General features: G+C 51.8%; 9 protein-coding genes across 9 annotated transcripts; 3 read left to right on the forward strand and 6 right to left on the reverse strand.

Moving 5' to 3' along the window:
* Positions 1-889: 889 nt before the first annotated feature.
* TRIVIDRAFT_30266 (uncharacterized protein) lies at positions 890-2950 on the forward strand (the record flags this gene model as incomplete). Its single annotated transcript, XM_014103685.1, has 3 exons — positions 890-1339; positions 1407-2726; positions 2813-2950. 3 exons carry the CDS (start codon positions 890-892, stop codon positions 2948-2950), a joined length of 1908 nt encoding a protein of 635 aa, XP_013959160.1.
* A 356-nt stretch (positions 2951-3306) lies between these two features.
* On the reverse strand, positions 3307-3886 carry TRIVIDRAFT_215720 (uncharacterized protein; the record flags this gene model as incomplete). Its single annotated transcript, XM_014103686.1, has 1 exon — positions 3307-3886. One exon carries the CDS (start codon positions 3814-3816, stop codon positions 3541-3543), a length of 276 nt encoding a protein of 91 aa, XP_013959161.1.
* A 585-nt stretch (positions 3887-4471) lies between these two features.
* Positions 4472-4923, forward strand: TRIVIDRAFT_27146 (uncharacterized protein; the record flags this gene model as incomplete). The annotated part of the gene is made up of 2 exons (XM_014103687.2): positions 4472-4789; positions 4861-4923. Coding segments are annotated over 2 exons (381 nt in total), but the record flags the coding sequence as incomplete, so codon positions are not given.
* Positions 4924-5131: 208 nt separating this feature from the next.
* On the reverse strand, positions 5132-6083 carry TRIVIDRAFT_31433 (uncharacterized protein; the record flags this gene model as incomplete). The annotated part of the gene is made up of 2 exons (XM_014103688.1): positions 5132-5743; positions 5817-6083. The coding sequence occupies 2 exons, from the start codon at positions 6081-6083 to the stop codon at positions 5132-5134; spliced, it is 879 nt and encodes a 292-aa protein (XP_013959163.1).
* A 2352-nt stretch (positions 6084-8435) lies between these two features.
* Positions 8436-9611, forward strand: TRIVIDRAFT_186103 (uncharacterized protein; the record flags this gene model as incomplete). The annotated part of the gene is made up of 5 exons (XM_014103689.1): positions 8436-8468; positions 8922-8952; positions 9020-9134; positions 9210-9391; positions 9475-9611. 5 exons carry the CDS (start codon positions 8436-8438, stop codon positions 9609-9611), a joined length of 498 nt encoding a protein of 165 aa, XP_013959164.1.
* A 663-nt stretch (positions 9612-10274) lies between these two features.
* Positions 10275-11348, reverse strand: TRIVIDRAFT_29779 (uncharacterized protein; the record flags this gene model as incomplete). Its single annotated transcript, XM_014103690.1, has 1 exon — positions 10275-11348. One exon carries the CDS (start codon positions 11346-11348, stop codon positions 10275-10277), a length of 1074 nt encoding a protein of 357 aa, XP_013959165.1.
* Positions 11349-11807: 459 nt separating this feature from the next.
* On the reverse strand, positions 11808-14264 carry TRIVIDRAFT_31499 (glycoside hydrolase family 92 protein; the record flags this gene model as incomplete). The annotated part of the gene is made up of 3 exons (XM_014103691.1): positions 11808-12387; positions 12439-13119; positions 13186-14264. 3 exons carry the CDS (start codon positions 14262-14264, stop codon positions 11808-11810), a joined length of 2340 nt encoding a protein of 779 aa, XP_013959166.1.
* A 616-nt stretch (positions 14265-14880) lies between these two features.
* Positions 14881-16603, reverse strand: TRIVIDRAFT_168778 (uncharacterized protein; the record flags this gene model as incomplete). Its single annotated transcript, XM_014103692.1, has 3 exons — positions 14881-15313; positions 15397-15740; positions 15846-16603. 3 exons carry the CDS (start codon positions 16210-16212, stop codon positions 15071-15073), a joined length of 954 nt encoding a protein of 317 aa, XP_013959167.1.
* Positions 16604-17161: 558 nt separating this feature from the next.
* TRIVIDRAFT_145171 (uncharacterized protein) lies at positions 17162-17878 on the reverse strand (the record flags this gene model as incomplete). The annotated part of the gene is made up of 1 exon (XM_014103693.1): positions 17162-17878. A coding segment is annotated over one exon (717 nt), but the record flags the coding sequence as incomplete, so codon positions are not given.
* Between the last annotated feature and the right edge of the window lie 93 nt (positions 17879-17971).

Below are 17971 nucleotides of genomic sequence, written 5' to 3' on the forward strand. Positions count from 1 at the left end.
CGGCTTTGTTGTTTTTTTCCACCAGAGAGTGGCTGCGCTAAGGCTGCTGTTATGGGGTAGAGTTGCTGCATGGAACCGATAGTAGTAATGCTGCATCTATCCATGTAGTAACTACAGTAATCCTGAGAGAATTGGGGGTTTTCCACTTGTGTACGATAACAGCCCGAGCTCCATGTAGCGAAACCCAATCCGCCGTCAGTGGCAATGATGTTTTGATACGTCGAATCGAATGTCATGTAGAATATTGGATGCACAATAATCGATCCTGCAAAGCCCTACAAAGGATATCCTCTCATCATCTTCATCATCCATCAAAAAGCTGTCTACCTACCCTATTACTGTATTTTGATACTAAAAGTTGCCGCACATTTTCATGCTACAACTCACAATGGCACCCGCGAATTAGCGGTTGCTGGTGCGCCGGGCGGGCCCGTGCATGTTTTTGGCAGGGAGGCCCAACCAGGCATAGCGCTGTTGTGCCAGGCGCGAAGGCTCCATCAACACCTCATGGCACGCCTCAGCCAATTCTTTCCGCACACACGCAAAACCGCTGATTTCTCCATCGTCCAAAAAGCCCTCGACAGGCTCGACAAGCTCTCCAGCCAGCCTGGTCTCGTCCCCCAAAGGCCTCTGGACCTTCAATGTCCGCGTAGCATCCTTTACCTGTCACCCCTCTTCGCCTCCGCCTCCGAGTCGGTGCTGCGTCCCTGCACGTCGCGTGCTTCTCACCTCCCTCCTCCCCAGCCCCTCTTTGGTGCTCCCTGTCCGGCTGCATCTCGACCTGCTCAGCACTTGCACCAGGGCATGCTGATCCCAGAGGCAACAGCTCTCGTACATGGCCACAGTCTCCGTGTCTCTGTCTGCATCCTCCAAGGCGCCGGCTCCCGCCATGGCCTCTAAGCGAGCGCCTCTCGCCAGCAATCCCAATGTCGCCAACTCGCCTCTACGCGCACCCTCAATCCTGGCCGGTTATGCCAAGCCAAAGCGGTCCTTTGCTACGGTCCAGCGCGAAGAGCCGTACGGACAGCCTCCGCCGGTGAAGAAGCAAGCTCTCGAAAATGGCGCCCAACGGGCCGTCCGATCGCCGTCGAAGCCATTGGCCCGCGCCCCAGCACACATTGTAGTCCCTCGCAACTCGAGTGCTGTCCCACGCCCCGTTGCGAGAGAAAGAACTGCTAGAACGGCCACCGCTACGGAAACAAGAGCTACGCAAGATGTTGAAAGGGAGGCGTGGAAGAAGCACCACCGGGCCAAGTTCCCCAAAATGGTCTTTTACTTTGAGAGTATACCAGATGACGTTCGGGCAAAGTTGACCAAGAGGGTCACATACCTTGGTGCTGTATGTTGCTTCGATGTTGAATTCCCCCATGAATGAATGCCGCTAACTTGCCACAACCGGAAAATAGCGCCAAGAGCCCTTCTTCTCAATTGACGTTACCCATGTCATCACAACGCGAGCTATCCCTCCCGAAAAACCAGAGGCTGGGGAAGCCGAAGTTGAGGTGTCTGAGGAACAACAGCCCGAGGAGCAGCCCCAAACCATCAACCCATCTCTTCTTGACAGGAACACCGCCGCCAGGCGAAGGTTGCTCTTTGATTTTCGTCAAGCTTCTTCGGTGCCCTCCCAGTTGGACGGTCTTGCGAGACGCAACAAGACGATTCGTAACAACGATGTTCTAACCAAGGCTCGAGACATGGGCAAGAAAATCTGGTCTCTTGATAAGTTCCAGAGCATGCTTGCTGTCCTTCTCGAGTCAGAAAACCAAAGCTATAGCTCTCGATCTGCGAGCACGAGGAGTCACTACGGCACTAAGGGCTCTCACGAGCCCAATTTGTTCCAGCTTCTTCACAATGAGCGTATAAATGGACCCTCCGATCGTGACCCAACTGCAATCAGTCGGGAGTTGACGTATTTCAAGGGTCCGTATGTCTATATCTGGGATATGGATGAGAAGCAGAAACCCATCATGGTTCGTGAATATGCCAAGGTTGCGAATAAAACCGACGGCGAATGGCCCCAGTTTCGCAGTGTTGGGAACGGACGCTGCCCCTTTGTTGAGGAAGTGGACGCTGCTGAAAAGGACTACCGAAAGGCACGAGAGCGGGAAAAGGCGCGCTTGGCTAAGAAGGAAGAATCTGTTCAGATTCTCAAAGCCCCCGAGGTCCCTCCCATGAAACCCGTGACCGGAAAGCGCACTTTGACAGAGATGGAAGATGCTCATAACCGAGCTCGTGCCAGTGTGTCGGCGGAGACGATCCAGCCGGTAAAGGTCACATTCTCCAGGCCGTCGGCAGTACCGGCTCAGAATGCCTTTACTAGTCGAGCCGAGGGTGGCCGTATGTTTGCAGGAGAGCCTGTGGCCTCCGGCATTCAAAACACTATAACTTCGGCAATCCGTTCCCAGATGATCTCGTCGACATCTGGCATCAACGGCGCAAAGGCCGGAACCAGCAAGGAGGTTCATGGGCTGCAGAGGAAAGTTCTGCAGATGGCCCAGCCGGCTTCGCACGATGCTAGCTCGCGCCGCCTTGCAGAAATCCCTGCGGACGTCGCGTCTAGCCGGTCGACAACACTGACCCGAACCACGTCTAAGACGATCCAGGGTCAGGAGGAAGATGGCCAAAAAGCGGAGAAGAAGGCACCTGCGCAGCACCTGAAGAGCAAGCGAGACTTGAAGCCAGGCTACTGTGAGAACTGCCAAGACAAGTTCCGCGACTTTGATGAGGTAAGAGATATATCCAACTTCCAACACCCCTTGCTCTTACTTGCCAAGAACATTCAACTGACATGTTTTCTTTTCTCTCTAAATAGCACATCTTATCTCGCAAGCACCGCAAGTTTGCGGAAAATGACGAGAACTGGATAGAGCTGGATGCTCTTCTTACACAGCTAAAGCGCATACCAAAGTTCTCAGCTGCTCCTTCTGATGAATCAGAAGGAGAGTGGTAACGACATGGCGTTATTCTTCTTGGGTTGATCTTGTCCAACTAGAGATTTTATGGCGCCGCGCATTTGGATCTCATTCTTTTCTTCTTCCGATTGCGTTGGCTATCGCATTCATTATGATACTTCTCAACACTTTGCAAAAATCTTCGGTCACCACAACCATCAACTTACATCCTGGGACCCCGGTCAAGGGAATCAAGTGCCAGGCTTTGAATTTTCTTTTGCATCTCAATCAGATTTGCGCGGCATAGCGCAGAAGGCACCTTTGTCAATACGTCTCTGATTGAGCTATACCCTTTTTTGGTCCTTTTCTTGTTCTTTCTTTCAGGGTTCTTTTCTCATCTCTCTTTCGGCTATAACGAAACAGCATGTGGAATTTTGTTTGGTACCACTGCCGGCATGGTTTGGCATTTTGAACCCGCATACATAGCAGGAGGCGTTATTTACAAGTTCGGCTCTTTTTTGCTCTCGTTTTACTGATGGATGGATATTTTGGTGGCCGAGAAGATTTCTAGTAAAGGAGAAGTTGAATGTGGTCTGGATTATCTGATAGAGGATACTGGGATGCTCTGCATGCTGATGCAGAATCGGTCTTAATGAAGGGATTTGGATGGGACGACATAGGTGGCCGACGAGAAACAGGAAAGAGAGAGAGAGAGGAAGAGGAGAGAGAGGCGGTGGTATGTGATGCTTGGTGGAGCAAGATGCTCAACCGGGGGTTGATGGGGTTTGTCATGTTTAAAGAAGAAAAAAATTATGTATATTGTAGCTGGCATGTTACAATTCACGAAAGTGTATAAGTAAAGGAAGGTCCGGGGGCGTCTATTTGGTGCACGGGACGGACTGGTATTTATGACTTGAGATAGCATTTTGATGATAGATATAGGTAGCGGTAACAGCAGATCAGGATACGGAATTAATTCTAAGGTGTTGAATGAGGTTTTGCTTGTGTTTTGTCTCGGAACGTGGTGAGCTTGTATTTTTACCCAACTCCCTCCAAAGCATCGGCATGTCGGCCTGCTGTTCTTAGACGACAGAGGGGTATAAGCCTTAACATGTTGGTTCTCAATATTTTGGCTTTGCTTAATATTCGAGTATTATTTAGATATATCTCGTGTATGTCTACATTGTAGTGCTGTGTCTATTTGCTTAGGGAGATTGTTTTCTTACTTGAACTTGCGCGCAGCTTTGGGGGTTGATGAAGTTGGTATTGAGGATCTCGCACTGTCTACGCACTGTACGACGCAGCTGCCTACATACAGCCGTAGCCTCACTCTTGACATGTCATCCGCATAAATTCAAGAAACATCTCAACTCCTGACCCTGCTATCTCAGCTGCCTTCCCTTGTACTCACCTATTTGGCCACTCCTCGACCACTTACTTTTATACTATAAGCCAAACACCAGCTAGATTACAGTACAATCAACACAGCCATGGATCCCGACCTGCTTCCCCCGCCATCTCCATCCCCCGACTCGCCCATGCCGGACACAGACTCGGACATGAACAACAACAGAGGCAGCGGCACGGCCTCGCCCGAGATCCCGCTGACGCTCAGCGCTTCGGTGATGCTGGCGGACCTGCCACGAGACGCGACGGCGGCGCTGGCCAGCGCGGGGGGGTTTCCTCCGCAGCTCAAGGTGGTGGTTAAGTTCAAGGCCGTGGGGTCGGCGCCGGCGCTGCAGCAGGACGTGTGCAAGATTTCGGCGGCTCGCAAGTTCGAGGAGGTGGTGCGCTACCTGCGGCGCAAGCTGCGGTGCAGCGATACGGATAGCGTGTTCCTCTACGTGAATAGCGCGTTTGCGCCGTCGCTGGACGAGGTGGTGGGCAATTTACACCAGGTGAGCTCTTTTTATGAGATGGATGGTATTTCACACAGTTGGGTGAGACTAACGGGACGGGCAATGTGCAGTGCTTCAAGAATGCTCATGATCAGCTTGTTGTGGCCTACTCTATCACTCCAGCGTTTGGATGAAATGGGCCAACATGAGAACCGAGACAACCAAACGCGGCGGTATCTTTCTATATCATCCATCCAGTTCTCCAACCCTCGCTCAGGAATATCATTACAACGCCCCCCTCATGCTCATGCACAAACAATGAAATACACAATCTAATAAAGCAAACAACGCTACCGCTTCATGCTCTCATGCCTACGTTCCCCTTCCCCCTTGACAGGTTCTTTACAGGTCCTTTACGACCTTGGCAAAGGCCTCAAATTCCTCTGCAGGCATTGGATAGGTATGCTCTGGAGCAGGAAACTGCTTGCTCTTGACCTCGTCACGATAGGCCACCACAGCCTTGGCAGACTCGCTCCAGATGTCACCAAACTTCTTGACAAACTTGGGCATGAATCTGCCGGGGGGAAAGTTGCCAGTCAAGTCGATCTGGACAAGCACCTGGCCTGAGCAGCCGTTGCCAGCGCCAATTCCGATGGTAGGGATGGATAGCTTTTGAGTAATCAGGGTAGCAACTTCTGCGGGGACAGCCTCTAGAACGACGGCAAAGGCGCCTGCCTCCTGCACGGCGAGGGCGTCTTCCAAGACTCTCATGGCACTGGCAGTGGTTTTGCCCTGGACGCGGAACCCCCCAAGAGCGTTCTGGCGCTGAGGAGTGAGGCCGATGTGGGCAAGAACTGGGATGCCAGCGGTGGTGATTTTGCGAATGGTTGGGGCGAACTCCTTGCCGCCCTCGAGCTTGACGCTCTGCGCCTTGCCTTGCTTGACGAAGCGGATGGCTGTGGCTAGGGCTTGTTCGGGAGAGATTTCATATGATCCCATGGGAAGATCTCCAACCTGCAATGTGTTGTCAGTCAAAGTTCATATCCTGAACATGTGAATAGAGAGGATGATCTGATAATATACTTACAGTGAAGGCACTCTTGGCAGCCCGTGCTACTGATCGACAGTGGAGCAGCATGTCTTCCACCTCTACTTCGTTCGTGTCTTCCATGCCTAGCGCCACCATGGCCAAGCTGTCGCCCACCAGAATCATGTCCATGCCATTTTGGTCGGCAACGTAAGCGCTGGGGAAGTCATGAGCAGTGATCATGGCGATGGGCTCTCCCTTTTGATACAGCGACTTGATGGTGCTCATGGTGACCTTTTTGCGAGCAGGCCCGGACTGAGAGCCCATGGGGGAGTGAGAGCTGTATCTCTTCTGATGACATGGCGAGACATGTGAGACGGTGGCTGAGGGGGCACGAGACAGGATAGAGTGTGTTGATGAAGAAAAAGATGAAGACAAAGGTGCAGCGACGGCAGCAGCAGTGTGTTTGAGGCTGGTGTTGAGTCGCGTGCTGCTGCGTGTGAGAGCCACACACGATCTGGCCGAGGCTCCGATCGGGAACATTTTTTCCCAACTCGGAAATTATGTAGTGTTATGGGGATGGGAGAGGTTCCGTGCAGGTACTCTGCAGCGCAGATTTGTGTGTGACCGGTACTAGTGGGGTACCTTGGGGTGAAGGGTGGGAACGAGGGATGCAAGGCGGGTTGGAGGATGGAGGGAAAGGCGGGAGAGGGAAGATGTATTAGATGGGCACAGAAATGTGGGAAAAACTCTGTTGAGAAGAGAAGAGATTATAGCAGTGATTCATGTTAGGGAAATGGATCAAGAGAAAACCCAAAAGTGGCGGACGAGGCGCTTTTTTTAATAGTTGAAGAGAGGCATGCTGGATTTTACGATGTAGAATTGAGTATCTTGGAAGCAAAAGGCCCGGGGCACTTGTCAGCATCACTGGTACGAGTACGGCAGAGTAAGAGTACGAGGTACTTGGCCGGTTTAGTGGTATTACTACATGTTGCGCAACCACAGGGTTCGGCCATTCCAGATGGTTGTAATTTTTATTATTTTGTTATTATTCTATTAGTCGTGTTACGTGTTATTATATGAGGCAAATAAGCGGTTGTTAACTTGTCTGCTGCTTTTCTCTCTCTCTCTTGAAGATGTTATGAAGTATACTCTCATTGCCTTGGAGGTACCTCCTTTGGATAAATTACAGAACTGTTTGCGGCAAGGCAGCACGGTGCGAGAAGCTGTTTACGGCCTAACGGAACCGAGGTACGGACAATGCGGGTTCGCCGTAGCCGCGGGCTGCAGCCTTACGAGAGGTGTGTATTTCAAAAGAGAAAAAAGAAAGAAAGAAAAAAAAATAGAGAGGATAAGGCACGATGCAATAGAAAAGTATAGGTGCATATGCAAGGTAGGAATCATGATGACGATGATAGTGGTTAAAAGGCGGGAAAACGCACAGCCTTGCGTTGGGTCCGCAGAGAATAATACATGATTCAGATTGCATCGATGATTGAATGTCTTGCTGTGGCTGCGGTTGTATGGTTTGAATGGGAGTGTGGCTTACATGGATGTGGCTGTGGAGGTTCATTGTAGCGGTTTAAAGGGTCCATCCGGATAAGGCTGTGGTTGGACTGACGTCGTTGTTCATTATGACGGCGACTGTATATGCGCATCAGCTGGTAGTGGCTGCTGTGATGATTCTAATTGTGTAGCTGGTGACTGCAAGTATCTAGTCTAGTAGTTTCTGTTGAAGAATTATAGTACATGTATAGAGGCAGGTAAATATCCATTACATTAGTACCTAGATAGGCAAACCAGCCTCAGCCGTGCAGAATGAGACAGATGGTGTCATTGAATATATAAGTTGATCACCCTCAAGACTATTATTGATTATTGAGCCCTCATTCCAACCTGACCATACGCCTTACTCAAAAAGACGAAACCTTGATCCTGGCCCCCCAAGCTGACAATTCGCCCTCAACACGGCAAGACAAAATAGAACCACCAGCCAAAACCGTGCATAGCGCAAAGCATACTGCCCCCAATCCCCTCCCCCAATCCCAACCCCCCCAGCCGGGAAATGCCGTCACGTCAATCCATGTACTTGTAATCGCCATCGCCAAGTGCTGTAACGCCGGCGCCTTTCCGCTAAATCCTCGGCGGCCTCAGCGCTGCCGCCCGCTGGAAGGCCAAAATTGTTAGCTGTTAGCCAGCGCCTCCTCGTGACTCTTCCAGCGGGGAGGGAGGGGCTGTTTTTGGTGGAGGAGTGACATGACAATTCGATGTCCAACCCGTCCGGCTCAACTCAAACCTGTTTCTCTTCACTGCATTGCATCGCATCACCAGGAAACTCGGCCCAACCATCGACTGACTCACTGCTGCTTCCTCGCAACCAAACCACTCGCCCGTCTCCCCCCTTTTCTTCTGCTTCTTCTTCTTGCTCTCCTTCTTTCTGTTCTGCCTCTGCCTTCGCTTCCGTTGTTCCGAGTCGACGACACCTCCGAATCGACATCGACGATCCCCCTGCTGCTGCAAGCCTTATAGCCACGAGAGACGCTACTGCAACTGACGACGCACTCTGGCGACGCCGGGAGCCACACACCTCGAGAGGCTCAGACATACTCAGCATCTCATCTCCACATCTTTTTTTTTTATTGCCTTTCCGGGCCACAGGTCCCTTGACGGTCGCCCATCATGAGCAGCCCACGCCGTCGAATTGAGACTGATGTAAGTCATGACGATGCGGCATCCAATCGGTGGGAACAAAAGGCATAGGGCTAATCAATTGCTTTTTGTTTTGGGACGCTTAGGTCATGAAGTAAGTCGTCTCTTTTGGCCTCACTCTGGAAGTGGAACGAGAAGCAAGACAAGTGTTTGGCTAACAACCTCACAGGATGTACGAACCGCCACTCCCAACAACGCCTACCCTGGCCCAACTAACATGGCTGTGATCCAGGTTGATGAGTGACTATGAGGTGACACTAGTCAATGACAACAGTAAGCAACAGCCTGATCGATACTATTCAACCAAAGCCCAAGGTTACTGACTGACTGATTCGCTGCAGTGTAAGCATCATCATCACCAGCTACACCCTTACTCCCTTCTGTCCTCGAGCCGACCGATTCGCAATATCAACAATGAAATATTTACAATGTCTTTTTTCGTTTTGTAGGCAAGAGTTCTTTGTCCGATTCAAGGGCCCGGCAGAAAGTGAGTTGCCAAACGGAGGGGGCGGACGCGGCGAGTTTGTGTCACCACAGCTAACACGCCTTGACAGCTCCGTTTGAAGGAGGTCTATGGAAAGTACATGTCGAACTTCCCGATACGTATCCGTATAAGTCCCCTAGTATTGGCTTCGTGAATCGCATTTTCCACCCAAACATCGATGAGCTGTGAGTCTACACGGGAAGCGGGGGCAGGGGAACGTGGTGAACGGTTGTGCTAAGACGTAGCGAATCGGAAAATAGGTCCGGGTCTGTGTGTCTGGACGTCATCAACCAGACATGGTCCCCCATGTTCGATATGATCAACATCTTCGAGGTCTTCCTGCCGCAGCTTCTTCGATACCCGAACCCGACAGACCCTCTCAACGGCGAAGCAGCTGCTCTACTAATTAGGGAGCCCAAGAGCTATGATGCAAAAGTTAAAGGTGCGCATCCTTGGATTGTCAGATGGAGGTTGAAATGTTGGAATACAAGGAGAACAAGGAAGGCTGACTTGTTGGTCCAACAGAATACGTCCAAAAGTATGCCAACAAGGATGTCGTGGACGAGGCCGGTGCCGAGAGCGAAGATGAGGACGATATGTCCTCGGTGGCGAGTTTCGACGACGATGACGAGGAACCGGCTGGCCAGATGGATGACGTATAGGAATGTTTTTCGCTATTCTTTTGGCCATGGTAGACACGCATCTGCCACAGCGCTCGATTTGAACAAAACCACTGCAATCCAGACACAACCAGCGGCGTCACAATGGGATTAATTCGTCAACAGGCCAGCCACACAGCAATGGGAGTTTTTTTTTTTCTTGACCTTTTTTTTTTTTCCAGCCCTTGAAATAAACCAAGATGGAGGAATCGCACCAATCATCCCCTTTCTACCTTATACTTTGTGTGTTTCCAGCGTTTCACTTACCTGCCTCTGGGTAGGAAGAAGAGACGACTGCATTTGGGGGCCTCATGTGTTCTGGAGTTAGGTACCTAGTTATTTGAATGGAAGGCAGCGTGGAGGAGAAAACTCAAGTAATGAGTGGGATGAGTATGTTGAATAGGATTTCCGTTAGAAAGTGCGGAAGATGCGAATAGTTTTCAATTCATCTTGATTAAGTCAAAAGAGGCGCGGCTATTGAGCCAACGCCAAATCCAATTCAACTCTAACAACAGGGGGTATCATATCTGGACTATATCGTGTAATTCCATCTCTTTCTCTCTTGGGAACCGGTTTCCCTTTTATAAATGCCAAGTTCTATGCGCCATTGAAACCATATAAAAAGTGAGGAGAAACCCCCCCAAAAGAAGTCGTCGCTAATGGCATTCAATCGGAATCATACTGCACCAGTCCCACGGCCGGCATCGCAGCTTTAGTTTCGGGTCTGTCGTCCAACTCTCCGTCTATCCGCTTCCTCTTCTTGACGATGCCGAGGGATGGCCTGCTGTTTGCCGGCTTGTCGTTGTTGGACTGCATAAGGAACGGATCTTGCGCCGCTCGCGTGTTGGAGATGACGTCTGCGACAAACGACTCTTTTCTCCTCGACGCTTCCTTTTCAGCCTTGAGTCTGGTATCTCTCGTAGTCAATGATGGTTTCTGTGTCTTGGCCCGTGAAGAAGCCGTCGTCTTCGTCGTCGATGCAAATAGAGGCTTAGAGAGCGCCTTGTCCTCCTCGCCCCCATCATCCGGCCGGGACCCAAAGTCCACCAGCGCAGCTCTCTGCGCATCTTCCTCCCTCTCCGGCAGCAAGTCTATCCCCAACCCCATCCTGTCTTTAAGATCCTCCGTCGCGGCGGCCAACTTCTCCCTCTCCTTGCGACCGACGCGAAATGCCTTTCTCAGCCTCTGATTCTGCGCATACGGATCGTCCCAGTGCCGTCGTGACAGATCCTCCAAGTCGTCGAGCCGCTCTGCCGCCATCTCAAGCTGCTTCCGATCCGCAATCGTCTTCTCCAAGCTCGCAAACGCATTCTTGCGCAACTCCTCTCTCTCGCGATCCGTCAAGATAGGCCCATCCGCATCATGACCATCACCACCACCAGTATCCCGCTTCGTGCCCCCCTCAACAACAACATACGCCGTGTTCTTCGGATCGGTGCGCATCTCAATCCACCCGCCGCACTCGGTATGGCGGAACCGGAAGCTCCATATCGGCGTCGTGTAGTAGTTGCCCGCGCGCTTCTTCTCGGCGTTGAAGCGCACGCCCTGGCCGATGATTGTGGGCTTGGGGCAGTGCGCGCACCAGACGGGGAAGGGCATCTCGAAGCGCACGGTCAGGATGCCGTGCGACGCCAGCTTGGAGGCGCGGTTGCCGAGGGGATGCTTCTTGTTGAGCTTGTTGCCTGATGTGGTGCCTTCGAGGTCCGGCGGGACGTAGCGTCCCATGTTGAAGCCCTGCATGGTGGGCGGTTTGTGGTGAGGATGGCGATACTGTGGTTTGTTTTTGTTTTGTGTTGTTTTTCGTTTGTCGAGGTCGAGGCTGCTTTGAAGATGAGGTTGTGGAGAGTTTGATTTGATAGCGATACGTCACTTGGTCGCTGGGAAAAGGACCCTGGAAATGGGAGTGGGGCACGCCACTTCGCGGAAAGGTACATGCTCTCTGTATAAGTGCCCCAGACCCGTCTTATACCTTCTTCTTTTTCTACGTTCTGTCAAGCAATATATGTTATATATGAGATTATTGGTGAGGAAAAGACTAGCAGAGCATCTTATATTCAATAGGTAATGCTGAAAAATAATTGAAATTGTTGCCAACCACTTATAAAGTGTGCCAATGCTGCTCTCATACGATTGCCTCACACTACTACCCAGACACATCACTCGACATAATTCATAACATATATATTATATCTCCATAACCTAACTACCCAGAGTCCAACTCGGCGGCCTGTCCTTCAATGCCTTCCCCCAGCTCGACTCCTTCGCCCCCAGCACCAGCTCCAGCGTCCACCCCTCCGTGAAAAACTCATGCCCAATCCACGACTTCGTCCACGGCTTACCATTCACCTTGGCGCTCTGCACATAAATATTCTTATACGAAGCATCGAATCCAATATTCCTCACCGTCGCAGTCTTGCCCGTCACGGGATGCTTGATGCTAATCTCCTCGACAAACGGTGGCGAAATCAAGTACACGTTCTGTCCCGCAACGGGGAACAGGCCCATGACGGAGAAGACGAGGAACGCGCCCATGGCTCCGGAGTCATCGTTGCCTGGAAGGCCGCCGGGGGACGAGTTGAAGTCCGAAGGGACGTACTGGTGGATTCGCTCGGTCGAGAGGCCCGGTCTGCCCGTGTAGTGGTACAGGAAGACGGTGAAGAAGACGGGCTCATTGGAAATGTCTGCCAGGCCCGAGCTGTGGAAGAAGTCGAGACGCGAGATCATTGCGTCGTCACCTCCGAGGAGGGAAATGAGAGATGAGACGGAGTGAGGGACGTAGCTTGGCATAGGGTTAGTTTTTTGATGACTTGTATTTTCTTTGGCGACTTACAAGAGATATTGCCATATGCTGGCTTCAAACGTCTCGCTCGGATTGGTCGTCAGTGAACAGAATCCCGCGAGCGCAGAGCACGCAATCGGGTCTTGGAAACCCCAAGTCCCGTTCTGATACTTGGGTTGGAAAAAGCCTTTGAACCCAGTGTCAGTTCCGTTGATGAATGACGTCTGGTCGGCCTTCCACAGGTTCTTCCAGTTCATGGCCCGCTTCTGGTACTTGGTCTGCAAATCACGTCTGCCCAGCCCCCCAGACAGCTCTGAAAGGCAGTAGTCATCGTAGGCATATTCCAGCGTCCGCGAAATGCTGCGTGAGTTGGTTCCGAAGCCGTACGGATCAAAGTCCAGGTAAGGGATGTAATTGAGCTGCTTCCAGCTATGGAGACCTCCTCGACCGTGGTATGACCACTCCAATGGCTCGTTCTCAGCATCTGCCATGACTGCTTCTAAGGCGAGCTCCCAGTCAATGGTGCTGCTGAGATTCTTGGCAAAGGCATCCGCAATGACAACGTCGGCGTTGGAGCCTCCTTGGGTCCAGCCCTTGCAGAGAGACATGCGGCAGTCGGGCATCCATCCTTCGTGCTTGTATATGTCTAATAGGGCTTCCACCATCTGCGTCTGAGCGCGGGGATCAAGAATGGTCAACAGAGGGTGCTGGACACGGAAGCTATCCCAAATGCTGTATACATATTCCACGATTAGTTTACTCACGCAAGAGAGATAAACTAGGAATAACTATTCTCACCAGTAAAACGAATCAAAGTAGGGCTTATCGCTATGCCAGAGCGGGTTCTCGCCCGTATAATTCTGCGGTGAAATCATGTTGCGGTACACGCCGCTCCAAAAGCTGGTCAAAAGGTCCTCTGTCGCACCACCGCTCTTGATGGATATGGGACTCAGCTTCTCCGTCCAAGCCTTCTGTGCACCGTCGACAAGTCGGCCAAAGTCCTTCAACGGGCTCGGGATCTCCTTCTCGGCGTTTCGACAAGCCTGCTGGCTGCTGATGTAGCTGATACCCATGCGGACTGTCACGACGCCGTCGCTCGGGGGGTTCAGACGCACAAAACCGCCACCCTCCAGGAAGAACAGGTTGAAGCCTCGCGTGAGGAAGACGTGCTTGGGGTCGGTGCCAGCGCGGTTGTTGACCCAGACACCAGTCTCGTAGATGCTCGATCCGAAGAAATCGGCGCAAAAATGCATCACATACGATCCGGCGCCGAAGCTGGGCAAAAACGTGCCGTTGCCTGTCATGCGGCCAGACTTTTCGTCGACCTGGATCGAGGCATTCTGTCGGCTCTGCCACAAATCCGTTAAATCTAGTAGAACCAGTGGGTGCTTCGCGCTCTTCGGGAATGCGAAGCGATACAGAGCGGAATGTTGAGCCACGGTCATGTTTGCCGCAATGCCAGACTTGAGCTGAAGCCCAAAGTGGCCCGGCTGGGCCACCACTGAGCCATTGACATAGTGAAGCTTCCGGTCGCCAATCCGGAACTTGCAGTTGTTGAGCTCATCGTCGGGGCAAACCTGCGGGAACAGCGGGAAGTTGCCCAAGCTGGGATTACCGCCGGTGCCGCTGTCGTGGACGCTCGAGAAGCCAACCACATTACTACCGTCAAGCCCAAAGCCTCCTGTATTTTGGCCATCTACATCGGCAGATGCCTTTGCGAGGCCGTACGGAAGCGTTGCTCCGGCAAAGACATTGCCGCCGTTGGTAGTTCCGATCAGCGGGTTGATGTAAGAGAGGCCCGACTTCTGGGTTGCAGGCGACGCGGTAATCCCTGGCACGGCACCAAGCAGGGCGAGGAGCTCGACACTCGCACGCATCTTGACAAGAAGCCAAATGGATACATATGGCAAGGAGGCGTCAGCAGGGAGAAACAAGCCAGAGGCGCCCTTTATTTGTACGACAAGACGTGGGGAGACATTGGCCGAGACCCAATGCGACTTCTCAGAAACAATGTACAAAAAGCCCTGCAGTCAGGCGTGGCCGCCTCAATCAGGCGAACAAAGACGTCACCGATCTGCAGAAAGACGCATGTTCCTTGCTGTTAAAAGGCACATCTCCAACTCGCAATGCAATTCTGCCGACGGTTGGACTCTATCATCGACCCAGAGTCCCCACTCGCTGCGGACAATGGTGATGATGATTAGACCGTGAAGCTTTCGTGACCCCCGCCTTGAGCGACTGTGGGAAGTCAGTTGCCTATTGTAGATAAGCTAGCAACCAAAGAGCCGGGGGCAAAGGCGTTGTGTTGGAGTTGGGGACCAGGGTTGTATGGATGCATAGCTTGATAAGAAGCAAATTAACAGAAGGCAACTATGACCATTGCAAACAGAATCCAAAACCATCGCGTCGTCATCATTCATGTAGACTATGGCCAAACCCAGAAGAATCCGGAGCACCGCGGCTCTCCATGCACCAATCCGGTTGATATGCGAGCCCATAACAAACCATATTTCATGATTCCATAACCCATGTGTGTTATATAGCTACCCAAGACAAATCATCATATTTTCATCAAGATAGAGAGAAAGGAGGGAAGAGATCCAAAACCAAAAACACCCAGAGACATTTAGCAGCAAAAGACGAGAGACCCAATAACAGCGTATATGATACCTGGTCGAGCAAATCAGGGCATCTCAAACTCGCCATCCTCATCCGGCTTGCCAATAACAGGTTCCAGGAGAATCGGTAGACATTCAGCCGCATTCCTGCCAAAGGCAAAGTCGCCCGGCTTTATCTTGTACATTTCCGCCTCGTCTTCCGCTTCGGGGTTGATGGTGACGATGCGCGCGCCTCGCTTCCTTGCCTTTTCAATGTAGCCGGCAGCAGGATAAACCTGCGCCGAAGTGCCAATGACGAACATGAGGTCCTTTTGAAAACAAGTGAATAATAATTAGCCAAGCCAAGACCTAAGAGATGGAAGAGAGAAAGGTGTGTGGTAAGTTGACTTACTATCGGCTCAGCACGTATCCATGCCGAGATGTCCATCATCATAGTCGCATCCAGATCCTCCCCAAACCAGACCACGCCCGGCCGCTGCAGACCTTTGTTGCATTGAGGGCACTTTGGCAACTCATCCTCGGTGATGTGTTTGATACGGTGATACGGGTCCAGCAACGGCAATGGCTCACCATTGGGCATGTCTACGGAAGCGGGAGCGAGCACGGCGCAAAAGGGGTCGTCAAAATTTCCTTTTTGGATCCAGTCGCAGCTCTCGTTTGAGCACTTGATGTCATAGAGGGAGCCGTGGAGACACTTGAGCTGTGAAGAAGGATGTTCTGCTCGCTGCGAGAGGTCTAAGCGGTTGAGCAACCACCGTGGTTAGCCAATGAGGACAAAGGAAATGTCACTCCCATCAAACTCCCATCAGACGTAAACTTGAAGCCGGTCCAGCCACTTACTGTCGACATTCTGCGTCAGGCACAAAAAGTCCATGTTCCGCCTGGCCAACGCGGCCAACGCCTTGTGCCCCAAATTCGGCTCTGCTTTGAGCCCCAGGTGTCGGCGGTACGCATAAAAAAGCCACGATATGCCAGGGTCCATCTTGAAGGCCCTCACCGTCGCTAGCTGTGTGGCATCGTAGTTTCTCCAATAGCCACCAGGCCCCCTAAATGTAGGCAAACCTGAGTCCGCCGAAAGCCCTGCGCCCAAAAGAGCGAGGATTCGACGGCTGGACCGCAGCACTTGGTGGAAGGCTTCGATGTCGTTGTGAGGTGCCATGGGGTGGTTCGTTGTGTTGGTGTCTGCGTTTGGTGATGTCGATTCCATTGCGTCGTGACCAGCAGAAGCCCCCTTTCTCCCCCTCCTTTTGAACAGAAAATCGAGTGACTGGGTCAGACCACTGAGGGGAAGAAACGGTCGTCGAGAAGAATAACGAGCGATGGAGGAAATGGCTCAGAAAAGAGGCGACAGAGAGCGACAAAAGCAAGGTGAGAGAGAGGGGACACAAAGGAGGGGAAAGGCTGCAAGAGGCAGAAACACAGCAGAAACAGGCTGCTGCAGCGCAAGGCTCAGGGTGAAAGCAGCCTTTGGTTCCGTCGAGCTCGGCGCGCGCACCAGCAGCAGGGAACGAGAAGAAAAAGGCGGCAAGGCTGTATTGCGAGGCTTGCAGGATGCCAAATTGGGTTCTTCAAACGAGCGTCGTTGAATTGGGCACGAGACAGAAAGAGGTGAACAGAATGAGCAATTGGACGGGATGCGGCGTCGGAAAAAAAAAATGCACGCGCGAGTCCAGCTCTATCTACCTAAGCTGCAGTACCAGCGACCTAATTATAACAGTCTCGTCTGCAGCTCCAAACCTGTTGCTGCGACCTGCGCCGTGGGGGGGGGGGGGGGGGGGGGGGGGGGGGGGGTACAGTACGTCATGGGCCGCGCGCTGTTTGTGTCTGTTAATTAATTCCAGACCAGAGTGTCATACAGTTATCACCAAAAAATTGAGATTGATCAATATGCAAATATGGCTTCGGAATTTTCTGGTTTGTTACCGGCGAGCCATTAAGGGTCTCTCTAATTGATTGCTCCAAACACTATCCGAAATGACAATTGAGACTCGATTTGATGCGTTAGGAGGAGCTCTTCAGGGATTACACTAGGACGTACTGTATACCTGTAATTATACAATATCTGCATCTTTCCATGGAGGTGCAAGACTTTCATGATGAGCCATCCGAAGAAGCAATTGAATACCCATCCTCCCAATCGTTCTCCAAAAGCCAGATTACTCCATCTCCTCATCATAGGCCTCCCAAACTCTTTGCGCATACTGCTGCAGCCAGGCGACAGTGATAACCACATCCCCCTCTCCCTGGCGTGGATTTCTCAAGAACAACAGTCGAAAGTCCAGCACCAAGTCGTTACTAGCGACTTGATATGTTGGTGGGGTTGTCGAAGTTTCGGTGATATTGATTGTCTGATGACAGTCGGGTATTAGTGTGCTCGCCCATCGGGTTGAGGCTCCTGCGCGAGGGCCCCCCTGCTGTCTCTCTTGCCATCTTTCTATCAGTATTCTGCGTTCAGTCGGAAAGAGTTTTGCCAAGATAATAATCTTGATCTCATGATTCGAGTCTTGAAACCAACTTTTGATCTTTTCCCGCACTGCTGGTAAAGTCTGGGAATATCCAGACTCAATCACAAGGGTTGGAAACCCTCGGCGACGTTCTGGCACAGGTTTTCCGCATGAGTCTGCTTGCTTTCCTCCGCCGCCACCTCCTCCTCCACCCCCGTCGCCGGGGCGGCGTCGTTCAAAATAGAAAGTCTTATTTCCATAATCTTCCCAGTTGGCATCTAGGCCCATGCGATCGATCTGGGAGACAGCCTCTTTATTCAGTCGCCTGTGAGCTACTTCGTGTGCTCCCGTGGTAATTGTGATGATCAAGCATCGAGTGTCTTCGGTGTACATAGAGAGGCGGATCCTGTGCCTCTCATAGTCTTCGTCTAGCCTCTTAAAAACCGTAGGAGACACATCTTAACAGAGTTAGAGACGGGCAAGCTAATGACAATGGTTTAAACATACCTGTGACACGCAACG

Source organism: Trichoderma virens (assembly GCF_000170995.1).
Source record: "Trichoderma virens Gv29-8 chromosome Unknown TRIVIscaffold_4, whole genome shotgun sequence".
NCBI lineage: Eukaryota > Fungi > Ascomycota > Sordariomycetes > Hypocreales > Hypocreaceae > Trichoderma > Trichoderma virens.